The following is a 25,251-nucleotide window of genomic DNA, read 5'->3' on the forward strand; positions in this document are numbered from 1 at the left end:
AGCTCTGGGAGCAGACGGGAGAGAGTTTAACAGAATGTAAAAGGCAACCCAGAGTCCCACCAACGATCAGCACATGACCATCCTTGATTGTACCTGCGAGTGCCTTGTGCCACACTCAGTGGGCTGTGGTCTTTCTGCCTTGTGAAGTGGACCAGTGAGGACTTGTTTTCCGCTATTTGTCTACTGTGACTTTTGTACACATTTAGCCCAACAGTGCAATTGCTCGGATACTTGAATTACACCAACATTCCCTACAAATGAGGTCATGCAGGCCGGCTCTAAATTATTCTCCTCCTTGGTCCTCAGAGCCGCTTCAGGCCCTGTGGTCACTTCCAAGCGTACGCAAGATTAGACGAGATAAAAGACTCATGTTGCAAATGTTCCACAAACAACACATTTAGGATGATTTAGAAGAATCTGAAAATCCCAGTTTTTGTATTCTTGAATGTTGAGCAATTGCATGCAAGTGTTTGACTTTTTGTAACATTTCTACCTTGTTTTATACAACATAAATGCATTTTGTACTTACCACATTTTCGAGGTTAAAAAAACCCAGTAATTGCTGATAAACACATATACACTAAGCGTATTGACACAGCAATGCAACATATCTGAACTTGTTCTTGCAACTTTTGCCTTGAGTGCCATATTAACCGGCTTTATGTGAGTCACAGCTGGCCTAATCTTTGTGCACATCAGAGTAGACAATGTTTTTTTATGCCCTATTACTATAACTGACCTGACCAAGATGACTGAAATCACAACATATGCTATGTCTGTCAATATGTGTACGAAAATATGTCAGTCGGGGAAAAGCTTTGCACATCGTCTTGCTCATCCACCCACGGCCTCTAGCAAAAGGGTTTTATGTAAATAATCATTTTGATATAACCATGTGTGTTCAGATATCTGGGAGTGTGTGTCAAAAAGAAAGAGACTATTCGTGACAGCCTGTTTAATCAACTTAAACAAAACGATCTGGCTTCTTTTGCACATGGTGCTTCCAGTTCCTCAAAGCATGGGAGATAACAAAAGCATGCTGTTTCATGGGTCATATACAGTTCAGTATATGGAATTTAAGGTTAATATGAAGCTGTTCCTTGATGGTGACAATCTCAGCAGATTGCAAGCTCATCTTTCACTCAGAGTCTTATATAAATGTCATGGCAAAACTGAAAAGACCGAATGTAACTTTCCACCAATACAGTAGAGCATGTACACACCTTTGTTGGTTTCATTCAAAATGAAAGTAAACAATCAAAATGTATTGAATAGGATTTTTTTATTTTTTATTTGTCATGTATTGTTCTTCAAATGCAATTACTGACCAGTAAACCAGCCTGATTTACTTCTTGACAATGTGATAACAGCCACTGTGCTCTCTAACAGTGCGCCTCCTTTTCAAAACTCTACCGAATGTCTCCCACATTGCATTTATCCTTCAGATAAGAAATCACAATATTCTGTAACACTTATTGCACTTTTAATTCTATTTTCTTTTATTTCACAATAAGTTAGACGGTTGAAATTGCCACTGGGATCACCAGGTTCACACAGTGGTTATTTGCAAAAAGCACAGAGCACCTCCCTGTGATAGAAAAAAAAGGAGAAAAGGATATGCAAAGCATGGCCAACTAATCCCAGATGTTCATATGTTGCATTATGTCACATGCACGAATGGAGTGAGCTATCTAGGAAAATATTAGACACCATCTAATCCTCAGGAAATGTGGACAGGCTGCAGGAAAGGTGTCCTGGTGCTAATCGTCTGTGACATAATTTGGGGACAGACAATGGACAAGTGACTTAACATTTAAGGTTGACAGCATTGCAGGGACATTTTTATATTGGGCTGTTTTCAGTTAATTTTTCTTGTTGCACAAACTAAATGCAAGATGTCATCGAGTCTGTTGCCAGCTTTTGTTTGCACTCTATCTTAAGAATTACTGCACAGATGTCTAAAATATACTATACAAACATTACATCACAGATTATAACTATTGCAGACATATGATAAAAACCCAACAACAGTCCTTGGTGTTATGTTGGGGCGCAGTCTCCTTTTGTACATTTTTTAGGAAGAATTTGGTTTCTGTTATATGTTAAAATCAGAGATAAATCCTAGACCTTAATTTGCAACTGACAGTTTGTTGAACAGTTTTTTCTCCAGAATTTGACTGCACCATAAGTGAGGCCAGCTTTGCGTTAAACCAACATTCACTAGTGTCTGGCCTACAGTCGGCCTGCATGCTAGAATAGATTATAAAAAAACAACTCATGTGTTCACTGATAGTCAGTAATCAAACTGAACTCCACCTGCTTATCCATTTCTAAATATGCATCGAAAGGAGAGAGGCATTATTGCAGATTCAAGCTTTCAATTTAACTTTAAACCATCAACAGGAGCAGGCAGGATTTTTTTTGTATTAAAAGTAAAACAAAAAAAAGTATGCAATTAGCTAACATCTAATAAATACCAGGTGTGTGACCAGCTGATTGCTCAGTTGCATTAATTAGCCTACACTTCTTGTTGTCCTAGGTCTACTAGAAAAAATAGAGAGCAAATCCTAAAAAGTGGTCCGTCAAAGGGAGGAAGAAACATAACACATTTGTTCCTCCCATAGGCTGTTTTCATAGCTGACATTTGAGCTCGTCATAGGATGAAAAGCGCAGGTGTAGGTAATCACACTAACAATGGCTTTGATCCACTTCTGGGTCACAGTTTTGTAACTCGGCTCATTGTGACACAATGACAATGGAGCCATATTTGGCGCTATTCGTTACAAGTCAAAAATTAAAACAAAAACAATATTCAAACCATGTCTCAACTAATTAAGGTCACAGTGGAGAAAACACATGCTACTAGTTAAGCAATCACTCAGACGCCATAAAGCAGCTGTGACGTGTCTGTACATTGGACTTGACTGCAGCACAAAGCGCGTTACCTGAACTGCTACAGATGACGCTTACTCTCGATGCAAGACTACCCACAAAACTCCTGGTGATTGGAGCATGGAGGCTGTATTTGCTCAGAGCTGTGGCTATCTTCAGCAGTTACTCTGTTGCTGCACTTGAAGCCATTGTTGTAGTTAGTCAGTGCAATGAAATCCTTCTGAGAGTTGCACTTGGTTTCACCAAGAGTATAGCTTTTTACCTTTCAACCATGCTGAGGCTCAACGCAATCCTCAGGCTCACGCTGGCAGGTGTGCTCTTCTCACGAGAGGGACCGGACCAACGTCGACACCCAAACGGCTCCACCTGTGCTTCATCAGAGACCTTCAGAAACAGCAGCTCCTCTCCTTTGTGCTTTGGAGGAGGAAGAACTGTGAGGTGGCTGATGTCAGCGCTGCACGCCGTGTCTGCACTCTGCCGCCGTTCACGGTCTGTTAGCGTGACCATCTTGGCCCTGTCAAGTTGGTGCAGCAACTTCAGAATCACCGTCTCCACCATTATGACTTTGATTGGATGCATCAGACCACTGCTGTCCAGCTTACAGACGGTGACCGGTTACGCTATACAAGTACTTGGAGCCGTCGGGGATCCGTCATCACTAATAAGCAGACCCTGAATCTTTCGTGAATCTGGACTCTTTTAATACAATGTACATGAAACTAACCAGAAATTACATTTTTAACGTCGTTAAGTCTAACTGGATTTCTACTACCTGTTTTTATTCTAATGAAATAAAATGTGACATTTGATGATCAAGCACAATGTTTGGCCAACTGTCAATATTTCTGGATTTGTGCATGCACACCCTGAACTCCTCACCAAATGAGCTCGGACAATAAAAAGGAAAGTTGCATGACACTTTATTGCATCAGTTCCACTAATATACTGTACAGTGCCCCACTCAACAGTAACTCAACAGAGGTTGCTAGGATTCAGTGCAGCGTCGTTCATTTATGCCTCCAATCAAAAAAATCGAAATCTGCTTAAAGCATGTATGTGGGTTACAAAAGTACCTGTAACATTGTTTAGTTTTCAAACCCGTTCACCGGCTCGGGAGGAGGGGTGCAAAAGTCAAGTTCAGGCTCGATTGCAAAAGCAATATTTTAAAACCTGAAGTAAAGAAGAAAGAAGCAGGTCCAATTTCTTCACTACACAAATGCATGTGTACAACATTTCTTGGGCGTTTGAAACAGACATTTGGATTACACACGCACACACACACAGCTGGCATCTGACTTTCTATCTAAATAAACATCTTCAGTATAACAATAGTAGTATAATAGACTTAGTGCCATACAACTGTGTATATGCCCCTTTTTAGACCTTCATACGACACAAGCTACCAGCATCAGTACACGTTTGCCTACAATATAGGATGAACATATAAATATATATGTTTTGGTTTACAACTGCCAAAGTCATTGTAGAGATTTTTGGTTTGACAGTATATTTCAAATGACAGTAACATTCACATTTCAAATCAAAGAGTACCTTCAATATAATAAAAAGAAAAGACAGTTAAATGTAACAAAAGAAAGAAAGAACAGCTACAAATGGTCCCAATATTGCAGTAGTTGTGCTGGCAAGGTGTGGGTTGGGAACTGGGTGAAACTTTTACTTCAGGTTAGTAACTTCATCTCACTTGAATTATTTCAGTTTATAGTTTAAACGTAAACCTGCGATTAGCAATAAGGTCAGCACTAAATTGTGCACAGATAGTTAAGTACCAGTATAATGTACAGAGAATTGTCAAAGCAGAAATAGTGTACGTAACAAAACAATCTCACACCCTGGTGTATGTTGCTTAGTAAACGAGGCCGATTCTCATTAACTGAGCCAAGTTTAAAATACAAAACACGAGGTTTATAGACCAGAACAAGCTTCTATAGCCTACACACAAAGACCTTAGACAGCAGTGTACAGTAACAAGCTGTGTCCTCAGAAGAAAGTCAGAGAGAAACTGAGTCAACACTGGCAAACTGCGCTACAATTAAGAAGAAGCGATGACCTGTGACTTGGAATGATTTAAGACGGTCGTTTACTTCAAATGTCAAGTAAAGACACTTCAGATGATTAGCTGCCAAAGAAAAAAATATCCAAACTAAACTACAAATCATTGCACTAAAGGAAAAAAAGAGTCAGTACGGTCTTTAAAACACAACTTCTGTCATTCAACAGCAGCTCCAAGATGCTCCCAGTGTCAGTTGTTAGCTTCACAAACCCAGAGCTTGATGAGGATAAGTCACTGCCAGCCCAGACCTCGCCACCACAGACAAAACTGCTTCTCTAACAATAATACGACAACGATGCCAAAGGTTTCTGGGAAAAATAGAAAGTGAGATACAGACACAATGCAACAGTGAGGTACACAACTGTTGAGTAAAAGATTGCATTACAAAGAGCCATGATACAAGATACATGAACGGGACATTGGTTTCTCTTGGTTTCTGCATACAGACGCTCCCTCGCCATCTGTACGCGTTTGAATGTGCGTCCGCCAGGCTTTTGTTGTTATGCGATGATTGGTGCGATTCACTCTACGGTCACAGACTTGGCCAGGTTTCTTGGACAGTCCACCTGTATTTAAACAGAGGGAGGTCATTTACTACACAACAAACAGCAGCAATATATATGGACAACAAGTAATGAGGGGTTTCTACTGTTGACTGAATGCTACGGTCAAACTATCAAGTACGATTTAGCTAAATCATAACAACAACAACAAGCAGTGATACGGCAGCTTAGCAGACTAATAATTCCCAAATCCTTGCTCCTAATCATTTTGACGGAAACGGTTGTAAAAATTCATAATCTATTACTTGTCCCCTTAATACTTTTATTATAATAAGACGGAGGCTAAAGATGTATTTAAAGGCGGATTGTGTATTTATATGTAGTGATCACAGACGCTCCAAAGCCTCCAGTCCGTCAAAATTACTTCAGATTTTTACATCATTATTAAAAAACTCCCGTCAATGACGGAAAATATTCGGTTAACGCGACCTCTGCATGGCACACTCTTACAAGTCCACCTTATGAAAGAAAGAGAAAATTAAGATAATAGGAAAATGCTCTTGCATGAGGTCCATTGTTCTCAACTTGTACTCTTATTATTATTGTGACTATTTCCCACAGTGACCAGTATATGTAAACACTGGCAAACTACCGATACCGAAAGCTTTTAGTTATAATGATGACTGCAGATGCAAATGGTGGAGATGGGCGAGTTCAGAAACTGATATTTCAGAGCATTTTTTAGTCTTAAGTGACAGGTGAGCTAATAAATCTCATCTGGTAAAACGGTTGCGATCATCAGTTAGCGCCGAGCCTGAAGGGACAGTACTTACGTCGTAACCTCGGAGGACAGCCAGGTGGAAGGAAAGCAGCTGCAGCGGGATGACGCTCAGGACGCCCTGCAGGCAGTCCACACAGTGAGGCACTTTGATGGTGCGGCTGGAGTTCTTAGCGGTCTCGTAATCGTCTTTGTCACAGATCACGATGGGGCGGCCCTGTAAATCAAATAAAGCAAATCATCTGTCAATTTGGTCCCAAACCTGGAACCTCTCTCAGTTGATTTTCACTCCTCTTAAACCCACATCTGCCACAGATTACCGACAGCAGTGATGTCACGCTGGAAAGAGCCCTCCCTTGTATTTAATGAGGTGAAGGATCAGAGGTGTGGCACAGACAAGACTGTGAAAATCATCAAGCGGTCAGGGAGTTAAAAAAATGCAAATAAGGAATTTAAGACTTTTTCAAAGGCTCTGAATCACAATAATGGCACAAAAACCAACAACTTGCTTGTAAAATCAGAGCTCAAATGAATTAACTGAGTCAGTTTCCACAACATAATGTTTCATGAGCATTTTAGAGACCGAGTTACAAATCTCCAGGGTCAATCACTTGGGTTCACCACTGCAACAGGATATTTAAGACTATTTCCTAAATATCACAACATTCATATTTTTTGGGGAGGCCGTACGTAGGTCTTACCTGGCGGGCAACAATTTGCTGCAGGGCGTTCTGACATTTGATGTAGGTGTTGTCTCTCATGATGATCATGATGACTGGCATGAGTTTATCCACCAGAGCCAGGGGACCATGTTTCAGCTCTCCAGCCAGGATGCCTTCTGAATGCATGTATGTGATTTCCTTGATTTTCTACACAGGATGAAAAAAAACAAAAAAAACCCATGGGTTAAGAAAAGCTATGCTGACGATGTAGTCATGATGGTTTACATTTCAAAAACAGAAAGACAGAGTGCACCTCTGAAGTAAAAACGAAGCTGGTGGAAAAGAAGGTTGTATTTGCTCACCAGTGCTCCTTCCAGGCAGGTAGCATAATGGTAACCTCTGCCCATGATCAGGACACTCTTCTGTTCGTACAGCTCCGTTGCCAAACTCTGGATCTCATCATCCAAACTGAGGACCTCCTTAATCAGATCTAACAGACAAAACAGATGGGAAGAAGGATTCTTTTGAAAAATAGCAAAGAAGAAGCAAAAAACAAAAACTATCACGCAAAATCTTAAATAAAATACTGTGTGACCATGACACTGTGTCACATGCTGGAATATGGTCTCAGACTCATAATGTTGGGAGTGGGAGCGCCAGCATGGCCAGACATTCCTCATTAGTTTAACGTTAAGGACATTCCATCGTATGAATTAGATCTCGAGAAGCACGCGAGAGCCTAAAGCGCTCTCTTCTTCTGATCCCACTCTCATCACTTAGCTTCCTCTTCCAAACAACACAATAAAACAGGCTTTAAGTGTACTTGATCATTGGTTTTCCACCCCTTTACATTGTAATCTCACATGTGATCAGAATTTATTTTTCTGAACCAGAATACTTGGGGCTTGATTTACCTGGAAGCACCCTCAGGCCCTGGATTATCTCTCTGCGTCTGGGCTGTACGGAAATCCTGTCATCGCACATCAACAGTGCAAACATGATGAGGGCCACAAACTGGCTGGTGTAGGCCTGCAGAGCACAGAAAAACAGATTGCATGCGTTATTAAGGTTAGCATTATATTAGAACTCCGATGATCCGTGCATGAACGTAGAACGGCCACAGCTACCACTGGATATTGCAGCCTTGTTTGTTGTGACCAGATGGCTAGAGATATATATATATATATAGATATATAGATATATAGATATAGATATATAGATATATTGAAAACAAAGAGCAGCAACCAGATCCTGTTTCAAGCCTCTCTTTTAGTAGAGTTCTTGGACTCTGTGCTTCTTGTCTCCAGCAAATAATCTGCACCAGATGAGAAACGAAGGAGAGGTGGGTTTTAGTTTCTCGCGAAGCAGCACTAAAATGCATGCAGTCGAGCTCACTCAAGCTAGTGCTGCTCATCCTGGAGAACTTCGTGATAACACAACATCGTTCAGAGAGCACAGCCTGTGATCGTTCTGCAAACGTCACTGCTCAAAGCCCCAGCAGTTCAGAGACCGTATGCCTGCCGTCATCACCGCCCACTCCCTCTCTGTTCCTTCATCTCTGAGCACGTTTGGAGGCCTTCCATGCCCAATTGGAAGATTTAATCAGTGCTCGAGTGAAGCAAAGTCATTTCACAGGACCCTCCAGACTCAGAAATGGCAGCATCTAGTGCCAAGAAAATAGCCGTAAAACCTTGACACTGTTCCCCCCCCCCCCCCCACGCTAACCACAGTTCCTCAGAACTCTGACAGTCTGTGCGGGCGGGTCAGATGTGGCAACCATGTAATCCACAGAGTAAACTGTGGGGTTTATTGGTGTTCTTTTCTCCAACTTTTAATGTTTTTCATGGATAACATGCCAACTGTAACCCTGCTAAGATGACCACCCATGAATACAGATGAAACAATTCTCTCTAACAGACACAGTTGTGGACTAGAGAACACATTTTGTAACCCTGTAAATTCTTTAAAAGATACTGCTACATCATTTAAAAAAAACACTCCATTTAGTCAGTTGACCTGCCAGAAGGATTTGCCTTTTGATAGCATCAAAGTATTTTGTCTCCACTTATTACATACATTTTGAATATGATGAACAGAATTGGAAAAGAGCTTTTTCCCTTTTTCCAGTGAACAAAACAATTCAAATTAGCACGATATAAAGAAAGTAGATGCCAAGTAGATGAATTTGGAGTCACTTAGCAATTGAGTGAGATACGTGTTCTCCATAGATTTGATGAGCAGGGTCGCAGCATTTGGTTGAGTTGGGTGTGTGGCCCAGCCAGCCAAGCAGTAAATGATAGCGTCTCTGAGACGTGCTCTGGGGCTTTGGAGCAGCACAAGAGTCCCTGAAGAGGGACCTGCTACACACTCTCTCTTCACTAGCTGGGGCTCAACTACTCGGAGTCCAAACTGGCAAAACCTTTTGGTTTTGAGAAGGGAGAGGAAGAAAAACCAAAGATCCAAGCTTTACATGAGTCGAGATGACAATATCAGGCTTTGTCAACTCCCAAAGGGTTCAGAGTGGAAGAAAACGTCAGCTTCCAGGAGGCAGGGCCAGACTCAGAGTTTTCATCTGGGTTTCATTCAGTGGGCGTAGAGTTAATTTATGAGATGATGCAACAAATTGGTGTACAGTTTCTTCAAACTGGGTATATAAAAAGGTCAGTTCACCCAAAACAAGCACATTAACATTTGAGAAGCTGGAACCAATAAGTCTGGGAAATAAAAATGTTATTGCATTTTGTGCGACCTGACCCTTTATCTGAAGAAAGCATGTTTGTAGATACTGTAGACGTTTCCCAGATAACGCAGCTTGCTGGTATCCATAAGAAACAGGCTCACCTTGGTGCTGGCTACTCCGATCTCCGGCCCGGCATTGATGTGGACTCCGCAGTCGGTCTCCCTGGAGATGGAGCTTCCCACTGTGTTGGTGATGCCCACAGTCAGAGCTCCTCTCTCCTTACAGTAGCGCAGCGCCATGAGGCTGTCAGCTGTCTCCCCTGGAAAATTGGCAGTAATAGGAAAACATAGTTCATGACATCTAACAGTTCCGACGGTAAAATATTGCTGATTTATTAGTTTGTTAGGAAATGAGTTTTGCAGCACATGGGACTGATTCGAAACAGCTTAAACAGAAAAAACACAGAAAAAAATATCAAACACACCTTGAAAAAAGGAATAAATATACATCACACAAAACAAACATACACCCATTCAGAAGACTACAGCAGAACAGTACAGCACCAGAGTGGCACCCAGGGATAGAAAGTGGAAAAATAGCACCAGCCACCCCACCTGATTGGCTAATGAAGAAGCAGACGTCGTCTCTGAAGACGGGAGTGTTCCTGTCCAGGAAGTCACTGGACAGCTCCACCATGACAGGCAGCTCGGTCAGCTCCTCCAGCACCTGGCGGGTCTGGGAAAGCAACAGAGCACTGTTCAGCATCATTGTGTTAAAACAAGCCAGTGGAGCTCAGAGCAGAGAAACTCACACCTGTGTCCGCAATACAGTCATGACTGGTCTGATGGATTCAATATGGATGGCAAGACAGACATGTTTCCATTATGTCCATTTGGTGAGGTGGCTACTCACCGCTACTCCTGCATGGTAGCTGGTTCCACAGGCAATGAGGATGAGTCGCCGACACCTCTGGATCTCTTTGATGTGGTCCTTCAGTCCACCTAGTATCACTGAAAAGCAAAACAGAGAACTCATCATTCTGCTCCATTAGTTTATGCCTCATAAAAAAAAAAGTTAAAAAAAAGTGACATGCAGTCAACCAGAATGATCAATGTGTTCATGCATGCGTTTGAGAAGAAAACAGTGCGTTTATAGATGTTTTATCACATCAGTGGCCACTGAGAAGACTGACCTATGTTGTCGTCGAAGTTGATTCTCCCCCTCATTGTATTGACCACAGACTCCGGCTGCTCAAAGATCTCCTTCTGCATGAAGGAGCTGAAGTTGCCTGTGGAGGGAGGATCAGAAGTCAGGGGAACATTCACAACACTAACGTAAATGCCTCTTAAGAACACGGTGATGGACTTTTTATGAAGCGTGTTGTCTGAGAAGGGTCTTGTTGACACACACATTAAGTGCATGAAAACAAACCACAAGCTCCTGGAGAAGCAAAAAGATCTTTACAATGTTTTACTAATAAGTCAGGCTTTCCTGGAAATGTAGGGAGTTACTTTCTTTTTGTTGCTATATTAACATATTCAGAGCCACAGTACAAGTCATTCCTTACATGAAGGAAAACAAACACGAGACATCAGGGAGATGAGTGTTTTTACATGAAAAATAAACTGACACCAAAACATGCGAGCGTTTTTCTGCCTGCCGCTGACAGCAATTTAGGTCATGCAAATTAGGTTATTCAGCAGAAACTGAAACAGAGGAGAGAGGCTGAGTAATGACAGGACCGCAAAGGAATGTCGAGAGCAGCCAATATCAGCTTACATCTGCCCTCTGCTGGACGACTGAGAAATACAAAAGTTCACATTTGTTATTGTGTCCTTCAGCTTTAAGAGTGTTCACATCCATAGTGGATGAACAGTGCAAGGCATGACTCCCTTTTTCATCAAAGTTCCCCAATTTAACGACATAGCAGCAAACTATTTACATTTTATCAATAGATTTTAGTCCCGTTAGAGCTGCAACAATTAGCTGTTTGCTGGTTCCAGCTTCTGGCATATGAGCATTTGCTGGTCCTTTTTGTTGTACAATAGTAACATTTTTTTGTTTTTGGACTGTTGGTCTTAGCAGGTCAATAACAAAAATAGTGTAATAATAGAATAATGAAAATGAGAAGTTTGAGACTTTAGGAAATTAGTTTATTTGCTTTCTATACTAAAGTTATATGAAAGGATTGATACCTCTGTTATGTCTGTAGGGTAAATATGCGGCTATAGCTAACAGCCAGTTAACTTGGCAAAGAAAGACTGGAAACAGGAGTCTGACTCTCTCAGTAACACAATCCATGTTCCAAAACCTTTAAGTCCCCGTCAAGAAATAGTCCCACATGAGATCTGAGACATGAGAGTTAATCCTTCACTCAACTCACAACAAGAAAGCAATTAAGCATATTTCCCCAAAATGTGGAACCATCCCTTTGGGGAACTCCATCTGAAAAGTGTCACAATCCCTACACCGTTCATCTGACGTAAATTGAAATATTCTCAAACTAAAATTCAGACTTAAAGCTCGTGATGCTTTGTTTGATTTAAAATCCTATGTGTGCGAGAGTACAAAGCTAAAAGTGTTTCACTGCTCTACTACATACTGACTGCAATATTTATCACCTCTGGCTCAGAGAGGGAAGGTGAGGCTAATAAACCTGTAACTCAGTCTTCCTTTTAATGACAGTGGCTTCCCTGGGAGAGCAACAGATCCAGAAGGGTTGTAACTAGCTGGATGATAACAAGGACGGCCTCAGGGCTGTCTCCCATTAAGACGTACACAGTAATAACAGGGTTCGGAACAGAATTACAAGGCAGTTCAACAATGACTTATTTGCAAATGTGTGTAGGGAAACATATGATCGGGAGAAAATGAATAGATCAAAGGCCGACCTTCCACTCACCCTTCATGATCTGCTGCAGCTCCATCTGCAGGGTTTGGATGACGCGAGCTGGATAGTCTCCTGCCGTGCGCTTTATCCTGTGGATGGACAGCCGGCCTTCCACCACGGCAGCCACATCATCGTCCTCCAGGAAGATCACCCTGTTTGTGTGCTCAATCACCGCGCTGTAGAGACAGACCACAAAGAGCTTTACAGCACCCTTCACCCGGACCTCGCTGACTTTGTGCTCGCTGCGACTTGTCACTGTGCAGGAAGGAACGGGACCCCCTTCTCCGGAGCGACTGTCAACTGGGGTGGACCGTCCTCAGTGCGTGTCTGAGGCGATGTTGCAAACCACCAGACCCGTGTTGAAACACAGACCCAGTCATGTTTACCATGCTTTGTGGATGTAACGTTTCTGTCCAAGTCGTCACAACTCATCTTTACAACAAATGTGTTTACAAGAGAATTTCTTCATAGATCTAGCCTCTAAAATAAAATTACGACTTGACAAGTCGACGGAGGGATCACCAACGGATGATTCGAGTAATCGAATTTCAGTTGGCAGCCCTTACACCGCACACATGAAGGCGAGACATATGGAACTGGGGAGCATGGAAAGTCTTTGGATGCAGGTATCAGCTCACCTTGCATCAGAGGCAAAGTAGTACTCTACAGCTTTCTCATCCACAGGGAACAAGCAGGTGTCCTGGTCCATCCTGGGTAAGGCGCTGCAGCCCTTCTTGTCTTTACTGGCTGAGGGAAAAAAAGAAAAACTGGCCTCAGTCACACTTTTGCATCAAACATGGACGAAATCAGACTGAAGTTTTAACTTACTGGAGCGGTAGAGCACAGGAATATGATCCAAGGACAGCTTGTGATCACTCCGCACTCCCATCAGCAGGGGACTTCCCCTCCTGCACAGCAACATCTCTATCAACCAACAGTACTTAACAACAACAGTTTGACAGCATCAGTAAGAGTGTACCTTGTGCCAACTGCCTCTCCAGGGTAGTGGACACTTTTGAAGACCAGGGCAAACGATCCCTCCTGGCAGGTGGAAGAACAAACTCATCAGGCTCTTTTATCTGCTGATCACTTCAGGAGCAGTAGTGTGCATGAGCAGGTCCTTACCAGCAGCTGAGTCACCTGTTCCACCAGCGTAGCGAAACTGATGTCATTGTTCTCCCGGTTGTCAAACATGTACTTCACCAGCTTGGCGATGGTCTCTGTGTCGGTCTCTGATTCAAAGTCGTAGCCTTTGCTCTCCTGCAGAGACGGAAACAGAGTTAATCCTTTCTCCTGTCAGCGTGATGAAGAAGTGTCTAGAATACCGTAGTTTATGATAAATATTTGCTCACCAAGAATTTCCTCAGGTCTTTGTAGTTGGTGATAATTCCATTGTGAATGACAATGAACTCTGCAGACCAGAAAGATTATGAGAAACTTTAAGATATCAAGATACTTGCAACCAGGTCAGAAAAGTGAGCCGTGTGGCCGTGTGCTGTGAGTTAGCTTTGCATCTCTAAACACAACTGACCATTGCTCTTGTCAGAGCGATGTGGATGGCTGTTGACTGGGCTTGGTGCACCGTGGGTAGCCCAGCGGGTGTGAGCAATGCCGAGATGAACATCAAACTCCACATCCATGTCCATATCTTGCTGCTCTAAAAGGGCAACACCAATATTCAGTATCCCACAGTACACAAAACGACAAATCCACAAGGCATCATTTGTCAATGGTTGATTCATGGCACTTGGCTTACTGTTGATCTCCTCATCAAGAACCTTCACTTTTCCACGTTGCTTGATCAGTTGAATGGACTTTGCATTCGACATCCAGTCCTTGCCATTGCCACCATCTATTCCCACACCTAACAAAATACAATAAAATAACAAAAGTTGCATGAGAATTACAGTGATCACAAGTCCTTAAAGAAATATATATTATGGTGCTATTACGTCCTGTCTCTAATGCCAGAATAGAATTTCAACATAACACGCCGCTACAATTTATCAATATGTGGAAAAAACCTTTAAGACTTCACATAGTGAATTAACTCCATTAGTGGGGCAGTAAGTCTAACCCAGCAACAGGATAATGACTGTTCAATTATTCACAAAGACTTGCTTTGTGTTCCTAATTAAAAAATAAACACCACATCAAGTGTGACTGATAAGACGATTCTAATGCAGCATTAATGTAACGCTGCAGACACCATCAGCAAATTGGTGGCATTATCGGAATAACTGTCCTGCAGGCAGACAATGAAGAGACAGTCAAGGGAATAGGCCAGATTAAAAAAAAAAAAAAGTGTGTGTTGTTGATAAGAGCCTTTTCCATCTCTCTCACCAGCTGAGTCGTAGCCTCTGTACTCCAGACGGTGCAGACCTTTGAGGAGGATCTCAAGGATCTCACGGCGAGTCCTTGGCACATGATAGTTGAGATAGGCAAAGATTCCTGGGAAGAAGAAGGAACAAAATCTTTAAGTCAGAGCTGCAGAGAGAGTTTCTATATAAAGAAGTTCTGCCCTCTAAAATAGACCTTTTTGTTAATTACATCTTCCTTTAAAAAGTATTCTTAGAAGTGCAGCTGAAAGCAAAGACTGATTGAAAAGCCTTTCAAGAATAAAAAAAAAGTATATTACAATGTTATGCATATTTTGATTGCATACAAATCTGTGCAAAATCACAGAAAATAATCTGTGGTGTACCGTCATTACATCATTCTTGGAATTGTTTATCTGTACAAATTAATTTTGTAAAACCAAAACATGAGTCATACCATCTCGGTATAATTCCACCTGAAGTCGATACATAATAATATTTACACTAATACGAGAATGAAGATGTAAAGGTTGAAACCAACATTAATATAATGAGATTCCTTAAGATGTGACGAAGTGGGATAAGCATTACCAAGGGATGTCAGCCTCTACTAGTTACTAGACTAAAAGTCAAAAACTCAACTGTTCACATGAAACCAGTCTTACAGGAGCACTGAGAAAAACAACTTTAGTCTGGGAAAGGCCAGCTTACAGACAATAGGTGCAGTACGTCTATAGACAAGTCATTTTGCAAGCTCATATCTCATGCCTCAGGAGTGTCATGAGAGGCATGAAATACAGCCCTGTTAAACAGCTAAGCATTAACAGATACATGCTCTGTTCAACAGAGCATTCATTCAGAAGAGCAGGGTTTGAGGGAATGCAGGGAGGAGAAAATCGCCAAGGAAAAGTGTGTAGCAGGCAGGCAAAAAAAATAAATCACACCAAACGTTGCTTTAGAAATAGGTTTAACAAGAACCCATGCTTCTTTATATTAATAGAGAAGCATTTGTTTTTATATCCTGAGAATACCAACTAACGTCAGTCTATCTGTTCTGATGAGTGTAATCAGAGGGTCTAGTGACAGTGATAGGAGACAGAGGTGTCAGTTATAAGACCAGACCATGTGGGACATACGAGCAGAGCATCTCAACTAATTGTCCCCAACTGATCGTGACGAAGGGAATCATTTTCCAGGTGCATTCAATAAAAGTTCAACGTAAGTGCACGAGTGTTACATCAAACCAATGCGCACTTATTTCCACGCTTTCATTTTTAAAACACAAAAAGTATTAACGACTCCAATTAAAACCCAATGGCAATATTAACTCACAGCTAGTCCGAAAATGTAACGCTAAACCAACACATCTGAGTGACAAGAGGTTTAGTGGAAGGTAGAAAGTTACACGACGTGAGACGACGGTCCCCACACACCACGGAAGCTGCGTTAGCAGGAATAATCATTATTACCATTACTCCTAGATGTGCGAACAGTGCTTAACACTGTTAACTTAAAATACACATAAAGAAGGAACGTTAACGTTACGGGGAAACATAAAACAGGGCTTGCTTTATAATTGGCTAGCTAACAGCATCAACAACACCGGGTCATGTTAGCTAACTCAGGTTAGCCACCCCTAGCTAACTTCAACTGACTAACGCCAGCTCCTTTAGCCTAACGATGATAGCTGTACTTCAGACTGCTGTTCTGGTAAATGTGGAATAAGCTACTGGTACTTCCAAATGAACATACATGTAAAATGTATTCAGTACTCACCACACATGTCTACAGTTACAGCTGCTCGAGTAGCCTGTCAGATGTAGACCTCGCCTCCTCTGTTTTCACTAACTCAGAGCCAACTGCCGTCTTCCATGGCGTATTCTGATTGGTCGAGCGGCCTGTCAGTCACGTCGCACCTCTCACTTGACGCATTTGTCTAAACTCGCAAGAACCGGAGGTTCGACGCAGGCAGCAGTCCTGACGTGGCATCAGGATGCAGATCCGTGGATAGGACAGCCAGCTGTGCATGCGGCTATTCAGCACAACCCAAAGTCAACATTACTAAACAATGACAGGCCTGTGCTCCCTGCCAACTGCAAATAAATGTAAAATCTATGAAACACTATAACTGATTGTCGATTAACGTTTAGATTAATGGACTAATCATTTGTCATCATGCTTAACTAACCTCGGTGCATGACAAGGCCATAGCCAGGATTATAAAAATACTACTATATGTCTCCTGTCTTAAGGCCTCCAGCCACACAGCTTTTCGAAATTTTGGACAAGTCACCAAAATTCTGTTAATGTGTCAAACTCCCAGAGGGCATAATCTTAGTTACAGCCCTGTCAGTTATCTCTCTTAAAATACTGAACTAGTCTGACAAACAGCCACAGGTATTATATTTGTAATGACAGGCAACAAATGCAGCTCTTTGCATTTCTCCTAAGTATTTCTACATGGAAAAGGACACATATACTGTATGTATGCATACATACAGTATATATATATATACATATACATATATATATATATATACACATATACATATATATACACATATACATATATATATACACACATGTATTTACATATGCTAGTATATGATATATACTGCTAGTATATATGATAGTATAGTATGATTGTGATGTTACAATGTCACGTTATGTGATAATGTTGTTAGATTAGGAGGCAGGACAGTCATACAATATTTCAACAATCTTTATTTATATACATACACATGTTAAGCCTGTTTAGACTAGTGACTGATTCAAAAGTTGTAACAATGTGAAATAATAAATAAGATTTATTCCAGCTCTACAGTTATCAGTTGTTATTTCTAGGCTCTTCAGTCCCCCTTTTGCAGAAAGTTGCCATCAAATCAAAGATGTCATCTGGATGAATGATGATGACAGCTATGCTATACACAAGCTCATTTTATTGCAACTATGGCTTGCAGTAAAGGAGGTGGCCAGGGGAGGGAGGAATGTGTAAATGTGGTTTCAGTGCAGTTCAAACTTGAGCAGCCTCCTCGTCGTCCTCGTCCTTCACCTGTGGGGGAAAAAAATAACAAGTTCAGTTAACACTTTAAAGTAGAACTGACTTTTCCCACCGCATAATGCTGATCTTAACTTCCAGAAGCACACATCTAATATTTCCAAGACTGCCTTTTATCATCTTAGAAATAAAACTGAAGTTGGATTCTTCCCGTCACAGTCAGATTCTGAAAAGATGGTTCATGCAGACATTTCCAGTAGACTAGATTACTCTAACTGACTGACAAGGCAGGCATTAAATAAACTCCAGCGAGTATTAACTAAAACCAAAAGGTTTGAATACATCACTCCTATTTTAACTTCTCTTCACTCCCAGTAAAATAAATAGTTAATTTTAAAATATTTCTAATTAAAAAAAAGAAATCTATAAATGGCATAACTCCTTCCTACGTTGTTGACGACAGCTACAATTATGAGTAATGACAAGGTATGTGCCATTGAATAAACAGTTATTCAATCATAAAAAGTAATAAAAAAATACAGTGCTTATACAACTTACAACATAAAACATTTGTTTTTAAAGTCTCGGCTGTTCTGAAATGTATCTAGAATGGTAAATACAGGACAAACCTCCTCCACCGATTCAACTTCGGGGACGTAAAACTGCAGCATGTTTTGGATTCCACTCTTCAAAGTAACAATGGAACTGGGACAACTGGTGCAGGAGCCCTGCAGCTTCAGTTTTACAACGCCGTCCTCAAACCCCCGATACACAATATCCCCTCCGTCTTCCTGCACTGTTGGCCTGGGGAGGAAGAACATCGATACGTGTGGAGAAAGGACAGAAAGCCGTGGTAACGTGAAACAGATGCTGATACAATATTAGATGTCACACCTTATTCGAGTATCCAGCAGTTCTTTGATCATAGCGACTACTTCATCGTCATCATCTGCTGGTGCTGAAAAAACAAGTGAAGATTTCTTGGCATTCAGAAACAGTTTGCCCAAACAATTCTGTCTGTCTAGTGTTTTCCTCGCACAGCTGGTTGAAATCCGTACCTGTATCTGCACTCGGTGTGCTGTCCTCATTGACCACGGGAAGTCCAGAAGCAAAAAAGTCCATAATGGCAGCAAACACATCGGGCTTGATAACTTTCCATTCCATGTTTTCATCAGACTAAACGGAGACAGAAAGGAAACAAGCTGTTCCAAACAATGGCAATATAATGTGCTTCACTATGAGGTTCATGTAAACGTGACCTGGTTTTACCCGTGATATGGTGATAAAGTCTGGGCCCAGGAAGACACTCTTGACTCCCTCAATCCTAAATAGCTGTCTGAAGACAACACAGAACTTTACTGAACCTTTTTTTACATTTGGAATGAAACACAAGGTTATTTGACACTTAAAACAAGGCTATACTAATCAAACCATTAATAAATATTGTGCTTAAAAACAGAAAACAATTATCTATGCACTCGTGTTTCATACTGAATATTTGAAACGGTTTCAATACTCATTTTCTGTAGAATCGATACACAGATACCCGCTGCGCTTTCTGCTCTCTTCTCTCCAACAAGTTCACACACACACACTGATATTTACCTTTTAATAAAAATCTAAAATGTTATGGCCTCAATGTTGTGACAATTTTTCCGTGTATTGAATATCGATTTTTTTCAAGGCATTGTATCGAAGTTAAAATCTCAGTATCATGACAACATTATTATGCACCATGTCTATTACACTTTTTGAAATGTCATTCATGGTTTTAGGTTGCAGACAGTCCTCTTTACAAATGGATGTTATTTTGTAGGAACGGTTTGCAAAAAACATGGACATGGAGAACAAAATGCTGTCCAATGGTTCAACCAGACTGACAATTGAAAGTGCAGAAAGAGACAAAGATCTCTCTGAACAACAGATATATTAAGAATAGAATTACCAGTCACTGGTAAAAGAAACTGGAAGCTTAATATCAAAATCTGTGCAGATTGGGAACAGGTACAAGTACCTGTTTCAGTGTCAGGTCCACAAAAAAATGATTGAAGTAAAAGAAGAAAAACATCAATATAACAGGCGACTCCAAACGTTTAAACAGCTGTGTGTTTCACACTTCTAATCTAAGATATTATTTACTACAGCACATACAGTAGAGAACAAAGAATGCTTTTAAGCTCAATTAGATGCAAACACTCAAACAAGCAACCGCAGAAACAGAATCTAATCGTGCATTGCTTCACACATTTAAAGGCATTGGAATCAAGGACAACCTGAGCAGCACACAGAAGTCTTTGCTATTTCTTATTTTGTGAGTGCAGATGTTGCTTTGGTTCTAATGCAACTGGTATGGCAGGTGAAAAAAATCTTACCAAACACAAATGCAACTATTCATTATAAAGGCTGCATTCAATTTCGGAGTGAGATGCCGGGAACACAGCAAACATCAATATTATCATTTAAAGCTGTGCTTTTCTTGCTACTGTTTATCAAAATGCCTGCTGTGAAATCAATGAATTACTCTCCATTCAGTAACCCTATATTTAAGAAGTCATATACCTGGCTAATGCTGAGGTGTGAGCGTCACGAGGGCTGGCAAAATCCATAGTCCCTGAGTCAAGAACTGTGCGACCAGGCAGAAACTTTAGGCTGTTTGGATTTGGTGTGTCCTGGGTCTGCACAAACATTGTCCTTCCTGGAAGGAGACAAAACATGAAGACAAGAATGTAACATTAGTCATATATAGTGTTACGGCCTAGTTGTCCTAGTTTGACGGCTACAAGGATGCTCCAGGGATACAAACCAGGAACAACCCAATGGGGGTTTTGTGGCCATCTGTTTGGGACTGCTGTGTTATGTGAAGGCCAGTGTAAACCGGCGCTCTGATAGCCACTGACTGCGAGACTGCAGACCACAAAAGAGAGATTCCAAAGGTTACTACAGCAAAAATCACACTTCAGTAACAAATGTATGCTGCTAAAAACTGAATATTCACTGTCCATGCAAGCCTTTTTCATTTCCTCACTACCACGTAGGAGGGAGTTACAGATTCAAAGAGGAATCAGTTGTGTAAAAACAATTGACAAGGAGAAGTCACAATACATGTCTGTGTTTTGACTGAATTACATAAATTAGCATTTATTGTAAAGCACCTTTATCTGGCAAAATGCAGAATGTTGTGGTTACTGGCATTAAAATACATCCAGATATACACCATGGCATATCTATCATCTTATTTGTGTGGCAAAGTGTTGCAGTGTTTTGTTACTGTCGCCTCAAAGAAAGTTCTGGTGTCGAACATTTCTTCTCTAAAAACATGCAGGTTAGGTTAATTGGTGACTCTGAATTGCCCGATTGTGTGAATGCGAGTATGAATGATTGTCTGCTTCTATGTGTCAGCCCTGAGCTAGATATCTATATGGTATTATAAATTTGGTATACATCCAGCCAATTGTTATGAGAAGTCGCATGATTATTTGAATGGAAGTTACTAGTTTGTCATACAAAAATGTACAAGAATGACACAGCTTTACATCAGATAGAAGACACTGCATACAACAGTATTAGCAAAGTAACTACGAAAAACCCACTTCTAAAAAGCATTGGAGGGAGCATTTTGACATGCAATCAGGTTTATTTTCTAACAAAACAACTCCACATATAAAATCAAAAGGTGCACTGAAGAGTTCTGTCAGTGACAAGATCTCAATCCGCTGGAGTACTAGTGGCAGCTTGTTATTTCCTCACAGACTTTAAGCAGATGCACACCTGGACTCAAGGCTGTAGATCACTAGCTAGCTACTGAGAAAGGCCACAACTAGAATTTGATTTAAAGGTGTAGGTTAGTTATTTAATGTTAGTTAGATAATAGTTTATAGTATGGCATTAATTGAACATTGTCAAAACACTTTGATATCTGTGTGACTCAGGTGTTAATAGTTAAAACAGTAAAAGACACGTTCATTACACCATGCTGCTATAATAACTAATAATCCTTGTGCGTCACTCTGTAACTTAGCTAGCTAGCTAGCTAGCCGCTAACAGTTAACGTCGGTCGATCTCTTGTAACGCTACTTGAGAGGTCGATGCATCAGTACAAGCATTAAAAAAGTAAAATGAGAGGACATCGATACCTCACACATGACAGACAGTTTAACTTACGAACGTGAAAGCCTCGCTGAAACACCAAACAACCTGCCGACCTGCCTGTAAGTCGCCATGTTTGTTTTGGTTACTTAATAAACCGGAAGTGACGTGTATTATTGTGCGTTTGCTTGACTTCACCCCTCAAAATCCGACCATCTGCTATCGTCAAGTGCAATTTTTTCGAAATAACGTTAAACTGCATTAAATATGCCGCCTGGCAAAAACTTCAGACGTAGAAGGAACTCGTCAGATGTGGAGGAGGATGAGACGACTAGAGAAGTCAGGTAAGACACAACGAGAACGAAACACTAGCTAACGTTAGATCAACGTCATGTTAGCTAAGGTAGCAAACAGCTACATCCGTTAAAAACAGTAACTTCCTGTGTGTCAACGGACTTTGTGTCTTTGTATTTTATTGTTTTGTTTTATGCCATTTATAATTTACGTGTATTTCTTTGTCGTTTAGATCAAAAGTAGAAGAAGCGAAGGAGCTACAGAGTTTGCGGAAACGACAGACCGGAGTCAGGTAACGTGCATGTTAAACGTGTTTCTCAAGCTATGAACATGTTTCAATAGACTTATGAAACAGAGATGTAAATGCGTATTTCCTTTTTGTTTAGTGTGACCGCCCTGTTGGTTGGGGAGAAACTGCCACCAGATGCTGAAACTGATGTGAGTGACCTGTTTATAATTTGTATTTGTTTAGATTAACCGTTTGTGTGTGTGTGTGTGTGTGTGTTTATTTGGCTATTTGTTTCATTCATCGTTGTTAAAATAAAACCTCTCTTCTAGAATGACCCTTTCAAACTGAAGACCGGAGGAGTTATAGACTTGAAGAAAGCCATGGAAAGGAATAGGGACGTGTAAGTAAAGCACATACTGTTTTAATCATTTTGTCGCAGTGTGATTAACATATTGCATTTGGTCTAGTATGTTATTGCAACATGTGTGTCATCACATCTGACGCTGATTTGACTCCAGATGATCTCTGTTCCACATGCAGGATAGAAGAGGAGACGGACCTGAACCTGGGCACTTCCTTTTCTGCTGAAACCAACAGAAGAGATGAGGATGCGGACATGTACGTCTTTTTATTTTTCTTCATTTGTGACATACAGACACAGCCTCACTCTCTTTGGCATCCAGTTAGGTCAGGGGTCGGCAACCTGCGGCTCTTTAGCCTCTCTGTTGCGGCTCCATGAGGTCCCCAACTGGCGCACCGGATCCGGACCCAGGAACTGAAAACCGATAGATAATTCGGAATTATACATATTTGGCACCGAGTTTAAACTTTAACCGGCGCCTCTTATTCAGCCGTTACGGCACTTGTTCGGTGGTGCAGGAAACACACCGACCATTGCAAATCACATCACGTGATGCAGCTCAGCCAATCAAATATGGGTATTCTGACAAGTTTCCTAACTCGAGCGAGGTTTACACACACGTGACACACGGAGGAGAGACGAGGAAATAGAAAGAGCAGGGAAATTGCACTAATCGAAGAAGTTATCTCACATGACTCTCTCCAAAAAGAGAAACGTGTTCAGAGAGAATATAATTTATACAACAAACTATAGTTTTTGTATATATATATAATATAACTATATATACAACTTTATAAGCTGTGATATCAAATAGCTTTTGCGGCTCCAGAGGAATTTTATTTGGTGGGAAATAGGGCAAAATGGCTCTTTGGATAGTAAAGGTTGCCGACCCCTGAAAATTACAAAAGATTGACATCCACAACATTTAGGACATAGTTATGGATACTCACACAGTTAGCAAAGGGCTTCATGGAAATATTTTAAAATCTAATTTCTTTCATGAATCTACCCTCACAGGATGAAATATATTGAGACAGAGCTGAGAAAGAAGAAGGGGGTGGTGGAAGCCGTGGAACAGAAAGTTAAGGTGAAAAATGCAGAGGACCACCTGTATGAGCTGCCTGAGAGCATCCGAGTCAACTCCGCCAAGAAGACAGAGGAGATGTTGTCCAATCAGATGCTGAGTGGGATCCCTGAAGTCGATCTTGGCATCGAGTACGTATAGGAGATTCTCAAAGTGATCCTGTGGATTATTAATATTTGGTCACACGGCAGTGACTAGCTTACAACTCTGTTACTGACCGCCTGCTTCTGTGGTTTCTTTCGCAGTGCAAAGATAAAGAACATTATCCAGACAGAGGACGCAAAGGCCAAGCTTCTGGCGGAACAAAGGAACAAGAAAAAAGACCAAGGCACGTCATTTGTACCCACCAACATCGCCGTCAACTACGTCCAACACAACCGCTGTGAGTCCTGTCAATATATAAACATTGGGTTTCAAATAGTGAGAGCACACCAGAAGGTAATGAGGTGAAATGTTGGTTAAATATATAAATGGCTTTTTTTCAGTCTATCGTGAGGATGTGAACGCACCACAGAGGCACCACAGACCCCGAGAAGAGCCCAAAGCAAGGCCGCTGCGTGTGGGAGACACTGAGAAACCGGGTCCAGAGGGTAAGAGACTGTTCACAGCTGTGCACTGGTCCTTCTTGTATACCAGCTCAGTAACAGTAGACTGCAGGACACTGCTACAGTCGGTGTAAGCACACTAAAACAGGAGCATATATAATTGTACTTGTTTTGATAAACTCTCAGGCATTAGTGACTTGATTTGGAACATTGTTTATACAAATAGTACGACATTTGCTCACTGCTCTTCTGAAACGTATAATCTGATTTATACCCTCTTCTGTTACTCCAGTTTTGTCACCAGCCAACTTCCGCAAACGTCCAAACAACGAAAAGGCCACAGATGACTACCATTACGAGAAGTTCAAGAAGATGAATCGCCGATATTGAGCTGGATGTTTTTTTTTTTTTTTTTCCAAGAATAATTTACTCAACTTGAGATCCATCTTTATTAAGATTGAAGCCCCCAGATGAGCCATGAAGATAATTTGATAAACTGTTTTTTTCAAACCAAACCCAAGTCAGTGTAGTGCTTTGTAAATATTGTAAACAACTTCTTGTGGTTAACTGTAAACAGTACATTTGCTTTGTGATGTGTCATGTTTAAGGAGAACTCCACATAAAGGAAATCACATGGCCTAAATGGCTCAGGATTGTCTGATAACCAAGGAAAACTAAGTGTTAAATTGAGTGGTATTCCTGCTATGAATTGTAAACAGTTAGCTTCTTATTCCTTTTAGTTGTATACTTGTGTTTGAAGGGCTTTCAAAAGAATAAAGACATCTAAAACTACAATATTTAAGTTGTCCTTTAATGTGACGAGTGTTTTAAAAGTAAAAAACAAAACAGATATAAAACAT

General features: G+C 41.0%; 3 protein-coding genes across 6 annotated transcripts; 1 reads left to right on the forward strand and 2 right to left on the reverse strand.

Moving 5' to 3' along the window:
- Positions 1-3,795: 3,795 nt before the first annotated feature.
- gfpt1 (glutamine--fructose-6-phosphate transaminase 1) lies at positions 3,796-16,700 on the reverse strand. The gene is made up of 19 exons (XM_076105003.1): positions 16,571-16,700; positions 14,820-14,927; positions 14,233-14,340; positions 14,008-14,133; positions 13,829-13,887; positions 13,602-13,736; positions 13,456-13,517; positions 13,305-13,384; positions 13,115-13,223; positions 12,489-12,652; positions 10,779-10,874; positions 10,499-10,596; positions 10,201-10,321; positions 9,748-9,905; positions 7,821-7,935; positions 7,269-7,396; positions 6,946-7,113; positions 6,300-6,461; positions 3,796-5,529 (listed from the first exon to the last, which is right to left on the reverse strand). Exons 1-19 carry the CDS (start codon positions 16,575-16,577, stop codon positions 5,485-5,487), a joined length of 2,049 nt encoding a protein of 682 aa, XP_075961118.1. The 5' UTR covers positions 16,578-16,700; the 3' UTR covers positions 3,796-5,484.
- An 800-nt stretch (positions 16,701-17,500) lies between these two features.
- On the reverse strand, positions 17,501-22,104 carry nfu1 (NFU1 iron-sulfur cluster scaffold homolog (S. cerevisiae)). Of its 4 annotated transcripts, XM_076105006.1 has the most exons (8): positions 21,954-22,104; positions 20,596-20,696; positions 20,352-20,487; positions 19,062-19,128; positions 18,851-18,968; positions 18,687-18,750; positions 18,422-18,596; positions 17,501-17,846 (listed from the first exon to the last, which is right to left on the reverse strand). In XM_076105006.1, exons 1-8 carry the CDS (start codon positions 22,010-22,012, stop codon positions 17,808-17,810), a joined length of 759 nt encoding a protein of 252 aa, XP_075961121.1. In that variant the 5' UTR covers positions 22,013-22,104; the 3' UTR covers positions 17,501-17,807. The 4 variants fall into 4 exon arrangements, with proteins under 4 accessions (XP_075961121.1, XP_075961122.1, XP_075961120.1 ...); XM_076105007.1 differs by lacking the exon at positions 20,596-20,696 and having other exon boundaries at positions 21,954-22,077; XM_076105005.1 differs by lacking the exon at positions 21,954-22,104 and having other exon boundaries at positions 20,596-21,943.
- Positions 22,050-25,186, forward strand: cunh9orf78 (chromosome unknown C9orf78 homolog). The gene is made up of 9 exons (XM_076105004.1): positions 22,050-22,222; positions 22,405-22,464; positions 22,559-22,610; positions 22,731-22,801; positions 22,942-23,019; positions 23,780-23,977; positions 24,092-24,228; positions 24,332-24,436; positions 24,684-25,186. The coding sequence occupies exons 1-9, from the start codon at positions 22,146-22,148 to the stop codon at positions 24,779-24,781; spliced, it is 876 nt and encodes a 291-aa protein (XP_075961119.1). The 5' UTR covers positions 22,050-22,145; the 3' UTR covers positions 24,782-25,186.
- The last annotated feature ends 65 nt before the right edge of the window (positions 25,187-25,251 follow it).

Source organism: Anarhichas minor, unplaced genomic scaffold (genome assembly GCF_050575085.1).
Source record: "Anarhichas minor isolate MPS153535 unplaced genomic scaffold, ASM5057508v1 ptg000030l, whole genome shotgun sequence".
Classification (NCBI taxonomy): Eukaryota; Metazoa; Chordata; class Actinopteri; order Perciformes; family Anarhichadidae; genus Anarhichas; species Anarhichas minor.